The sequence below is a fragment of the Danaus plexippus genome, chromosome 2 (genome assembly GCF_018135715.1).
Source record: "Danaus plexippus chromosome 2, MEX_DaPlex, whole genome shotgun sequence".
Taxonomy (NCBI): Eukaryota; Metazoa; Arthropoda; class Insecta; order Lepidoptera; family Nymphalidae; genus Danaus; species Danaus plexippus.
Genome location: NC_083537.1, coordinates 9,690,396 through 9,696,556, shown reverse-complemented (window position 1 = coordinate 9,696,556; position 6,161 = coordinate 9,690,396). Strand labels below are relative to the sequence as shown.

Below are 6,161 nucleotides of genomic sequence, written 5' to 3'. Positions count from 1 at the left end.
ACGAATCACTGAGAGGTAGAATCTTCTCGCTTCCTACACTACCTTCTAGGTCAAATATAAAAATATAACAACTACACCGTCGTGATACCCGAGTATCACAATCTACGGCCTACAGAGAAATACTTCTTCGGTGTCAGATAACAATGAGAAGAACACAAACGTTTCCGGGCGACAGTGTTATGGAAAACTAATGTATGGATAAATGCACGCGTGGTAGGAACTGAGCGCAACAATTAAAACAAAACGAACATAGTATGTCTGTATATATTTTTAAACGCTAGGTGACTCATTCTTCTTGGGGCTGAGATTGTCTTTTCTTCTTTTTCTTCTTTTCGCTCGCGGGTGCTTCTTCGCTCTGTGCTAGTTCTGGTTCCATGCTCTTTTTCTTTTTCTTCTCACTGACCGGAGATTGTTCTCCAGCCTGTGCCAGTTCTGGTTCCATGGACTTCTTCTTTTTCTTCTTCTTCTTCTCAGTGAGCTCTGAATCACCGTTCTCTTGTCCGTCCACTTCATCTGACGGTTCTGATTTCACTTTCTTTACTTTGACCTGTTGGTTACATTATTTTTTTATGTAACTGATAGTTAATAAAATATAATATTATTTCCCAGGTCGCTATGTATCATCTATGTCAAAGAAATAATAAATACCACAGAATTCACTTTTAAGTAACTAGCTTCAATTTAAAGTTCTACAAATAATAAAGATTTTGCTTATTTATGTTTTTTTTTTCATCAAATATTCAATAGGAAGGGATTCAAGTGGACAAAAAATATTTGAATTGTGTTCCATACTATATTAAGTTAAAAAATTGTAAATATCAATCTTTACAAATTCTGTAGTGAATTTAATTACCTCTTTTAGTTATTGTTAGTTACTTTAAATTCATACTTAGTTTCAATATAATTATTCTTCCTTACAAAGTCAATTACTTCTAGTACTTTATTAGCAAAAATATTAGCGATAGCTAATGGTCAGTTGAATTGTTAAGTTTCTACTGATAAGTTGAATATGTATATATTGTAAACAGATGTGCTCGAAGATAATGAAAGGGGAACTTTATAATATATAAAGTAGATAAGTAGTTCTGTGAAAATGAAATCTTACTAGTGGTCTCCTGCTACCGTTAATAGTATTTCTACTCACATCATTCTCCAGCTTCATCTTCTTGGCCGGAGCGGCTTCTTCCTCCGGCTCGTGTTCCCTCTTCACTGCCTTCAAGGTGCTGTCCGCTGCCGTCGGGTACGAGAACACTTCACTGGATAACAAAATAACATGTATCAGTTGAAATACAACACATGCATATAACACCAGATGCAGGTCTGTGGCCTCTGCCAGCCCTGTGAGCTGACAACGTTAACGTGTTTCAATGATATAAAGCATCACTCACGATTTACTGTGATATTTCTCGAACTTGGCCTTCGCCTTGCCCGTGCCGCTGATTCTCCTCAAGTTGCCTTCTTCTAGTAACCGCAGCTTATTCTCAAGATTCACTTTGTGTTTCGCTCCCAACTCGAATGTCACATCATCACCGAAGGCGTCGACACGTGTCGCCAGCGCCGCCTTGGCCGCCAGCATTCTCGACATTTTGCCCTTGTTTTTGGTGCTACATTGTCCAATCAGCTGAGCGTGGTATATGAGACCGTACTTTGGAGTATCCTTCTTAGTCTTCAAAGCTCTGAATAAAGCTTTCTCAGCACCGAATATTTGCAAAGTGGAAGCCGGATGTTTAGCTAGATTCATTAATGAACCAGCGTGGGCTATTAGTCTAGCTCCTATATGCTCCCCGATCAGAACTGTCAGGTTCGGTGCCATGGCCATCATCCTCGCCTTTAAATAGTCCGTCAGATGTGCTCTATAGTCCGTGATAGATACGATCTCATCACATAAGTTCTGTATATTAATAATATCGTCATCAGAGATCTCCGTTCCCATGGATATCTCGGCTGCTTCTTTGACTTTCTCTTCCAGATCTTCCGGAAGAATGTCCGACATATCAGTCGTGGCCGCGTGATCTCGGGTACCCATGAGCTTAACGATCTTCACGAATGAAGTATTGTCTGTTATAATCTTCCCGAGCTCCGGGAAGTGCCAGCCGTACCATTCCCGGCATCTCATGACGTAGTTGTTCAATTCCTTATCCAAATCATCCAATAGACATTGAGCTTGTACTATCATAGTATCAATTTTGTCTGGAGAGAATTTCAGTTTATATCTGGACAGTGAATGGGCAAGACCTAAAGCCATAGCTGTCATTTCTTTCTTGGGCAGGCCCGTCAGCAAACTGTCCATTTGGGAACGGATACATCTCAACAATTCTTGTACATTTGAATTTGATACACATTGTAAGTCAAACTTCTCTTTGATGGCACTGCCTAGCTTGGCGTCCCCGACTAACAGCTGATCCTGAACATCTTTGAGCAGATGCTTCTTCAAACCTTTCTTCAATGTCTTTGAAAGCTTGCCTTCAATAGCGGCGGTAGTTGCTGCTAAAGCTTCCGTAGTGTCTTCAAATTTAATAAAATTCTTCAGTTTCACACTGCAAAACAAAAATCATTGAATACAATATTAAAAACAAAAGAGGATAAATTGAAACTATGAAAATAATAAAATTATGGAAACGAGCCTATAAAAATCATTTTCTTTACCAAATTTCTTAACTAAAAGTGCATAAAGTTGAATGAAAGATAATTGACAAATAAAAAGACCGCTATAACTAGTTACATATAAAAAACTATCATTCCTATGGGAAGAAATTATAAATGTTATTATACTATGACAACTGGTACAGTATGAATCTAGAACATATGACTTACACTGATGAAGCCCCTTCCGGCGTGTTGAACTCCTGGTACAGATCGTCTATTTGTGATAATTTTGACTCATCAAGTAACTGTAACAAAAAAAAATACATAAATTAATAAAATTTGTTGCTGTTACGTCTACTTCTAACGAGGAGAGCCGAGAAGCTTCATACCATCTAACATCCAATGTTGCTAGTGTTGCATGAACTTTATTTATAATTATATTATAAATTTCTAAACGCCTGCACAAAAACTTTCCAATCAATCTATGTGCATTCATTTTTATAACTAACATGATTCTAGATTTTTAAAATCGAAAATGTGCCCTTCAAATGCTATGGATTACTAACATTTATTTAAATACAGACTTTTATTTGACGACAGACTTTACTATAGTGATGGGACGAATATTTAAGGACAGATAAGAAAATCACTTTGTATGGAAAATTGTTTTTTGAGTTTTTTTTTTTTTTTGTAATGTCTACTTCATAAGGGTTTAATTATTAGCTTTCAGTTATCAGATTATTAATTATTCTGCAGTTCAGGCGTTCTAGAGTTAAATAATGGAAATGCCACAACTGTCTTTTATAGTTAAATGTTACTTAAGCAAACTAGTAATGTATTCAATTAATTGTAAACAGTCTTTATAGTAGAAACATGTTTATGTCTCAATACTATCGCCCAACTATGTTGCCGAGGTATTTCAGTGTCCCGGTTTTGTCACATATTTTTCTATTACTTTTATATATTATATTGGTTTATTCTGTGCCATAGACGACAATTAGAAAGAAAGTTCAGTCATTTACATTTTTTTTATTCAAGCATGGCTGTATGCATATAGCTGAAGATTGGCTGTGAGCTAGCTTAGCACCAGGAGATGGATCTAGATAGACGAAACCTCTCAGCATTCAATGAATTCACCGTGCATGTGCCAAGTCCATCGCATTGCAGGAAGAGGAGTTTCAACAGTGCCTGGGACTTGCGACTCAGGTGTTGGTTAGGACCCTATCTAACTCGCATTAAACGCTCACCTCCACCGCCCTAGCTCCTCTCTATACCTAACTAAATTTGAAGATTTTTCATCCCATTCCACCAAAAAATAAAAAACAGAACTTAATAAAATCGAAAATCTATCCAGATATACCCATATACAGACTTAAAATCAGAACAGAGTTGACCCGTAATCTATACATTTCTAATTCCAAAAGACAAAATTGCTGGCAAAAACTACCTATAACCTATATAAAACACAGTACTCCATATTCAAGGTACATATTAATTTTAATCATAACAAGAGACATGTTATTCAAATAGAAAAAAATTACATTGTTAACACATGTGCTTCATATACATTAACTTTCAACTATCACACATTAAAAATACTGTTGCCCTCATTACAGTTGATAGATAAAATAAATAATTCAAATGAGAAATGTGTATATTGAATATGGTAACAATTTCAGAGTTTTTTGTTAAAATATTTTATATGAATGTCGGTTATGTTTAATTAATAAAAAAATTAAAATACACAGTAATACACAGATAATTCTATAAGATAAATAATTATGCTCCCAGACCATGGATTGAATTCATTAAGAAATAAACTACAGAAAACAAATGTGGACAAGTCAGGATTACAATGTGTTTAATAACAGTGTAAAACTCAATAACATTATTAATATCAATAGAACGAGACAGATCCCGTGAAAACAGTGATCATGAGATTATACCACACCAACATACAACGAAGAAAAATAAAAACAAATGAATCAGTGTAACATTTGAAAATATTCTTTAAAAACAATATTATTTAGTAAAACCTTAAGATAGAAACGCTATCCATATTCATTCGTGGGAATTAACTAAAGTTTATAGAATTGCTCGATTATTTATAGGTTATAATCAACACGTGTTATCACTCACCTTAAATATAGCGTATCCCGCCGGCGTTTCGAATAGCACCAACATGTTGATTTTTCTAAATAAACTTGTCCTTATTTAACTATAACGATTAAAAAACGTAATTACAATTTTGTAATTATTAGCAGTCACAAACACGACGCTTCACCATTTCAGGCGGTACGCTTGACTTTGACAATCGTTTTTATATTTGACATTAGACATCTCGTGGTGAATACATCACGCGTTGAAGTTTCGTCTAAAGTTATAGAATTATATTTAAAAATTGTCATAAAATTTTTATGAATATTTTACTTTACCTAACTGTTTTGAAATCAATATTATATTTTTTTTATTTTACATATGACAAAATACAAAAAGTTGAAAATAATCATAATATTACATATTGTGATTGTAAACAACTTTTGAACCGTGTATAACAGTTTTCTGTATATCGTCAAAAAAATCATTAAAATAATTAAAGCCATATTGCAAGCTAAGATTTTATGCCAAATATTAAATGTTTCCGTATTCTCCAGATTAAAGCGTTTGCACAAGTTAAAAACCATGACACATTTTTTGCTGATGTAATCTTTTTTTTAAGATTTAGCCATTAGCTAATGTTCTAGCTATAAGTAAAAGGATTTTTTGGTTATCTGTTTCATTTCATGTTACTTTTAATTGCACAAAGTTATAATCACAATTTCTATGCTATGGCCTTATTAGTAAATTAAAACTATTAAAATGATTGTTACTTATGTTTTTTTATAGAGAATTATTTTAATATTCGATGGGATTGGTAAAATATATTGGACTATAATGAGGGATATGTGTAAGAGGCTATATAAAATCCTGAAAGATATTTGTGCTTCGGCGTCCAGATCAGACATATTTTTATATTCGTGAATTTAAAAGCGCGTTATTCTAATAGAGCTCACGGTTCCTTGGGAAACCAGCATCCCCAAAGACCATGCTATCAAGGTCAATAAATATTACGAGCTCACTAACGAACTCACTAAGAGTAGGTTCGTTGTAAATTTGTACCCGGTAGAAGTAGGAGCGAGAGGTATAACAGCCAAATCTCTCTACAACCTACGAAAAGACTTGTGCCTGTCAGAACTAACATCAGTTCATTCTTGGAATTTACTTCGAAGGGAGCCCTAGTAGGTTCGTTTCAAATTTTGGTTAGGTAGAGAGAGGAGCTTGGACGGTTGAGGCGAGCATTAACGCGCGTTGTATAGGGGCCCTTTAAACCTACACCTGGGTCGCAAGTACCAGGCACTGTTCAAGCTCTTCTCCCTGCAACGCTATTGACCCGCCACCCTCACGGTGACTCCATAGAAAGCTATCGTCTGATGACTCCATAGAAAGATTTCGTCTCTGTATCCTAATTATATTATGTATCCTAAGTATAAGTTAACTGAGAGCACAGGATATAGGAAACGAAAAATTATTCAATC

General features: G+C 34.9%; 1 protein-coding gene across 1 annotated transcript; it reads right to left on the bottom strand.

Annotated features, from left to right (window-relative positions):
- Positions 1–246: 246 nt before the first annotated feature.
- Positions 247–4,911, bottom strand: LOC116779667 (nucleolar protein 58). Its single transcript, XM_032674060.2, has 5 exons — positions 4,726–4,911; positions 2,815–2,891; positions 1,389–2,537; positions 1,145–1,256; positions 247–547 (listed from the first exon to the last, which is right to left on the bottom strand). The coding sequence occupies exons 1-5, from the start codon at positions 4,768–4,770 to the stop codon at positions 287–289; spliced, it is 1,644 nt and encodes a 547-aa protein (XP_032529951.1). The 5' UTR covers positions 4,771–4,911; the 3' UTR covers positions 247–286.
- Between the last annotated feature and the right edge of the window lie 1,250 nt (positions 4,912–6,161).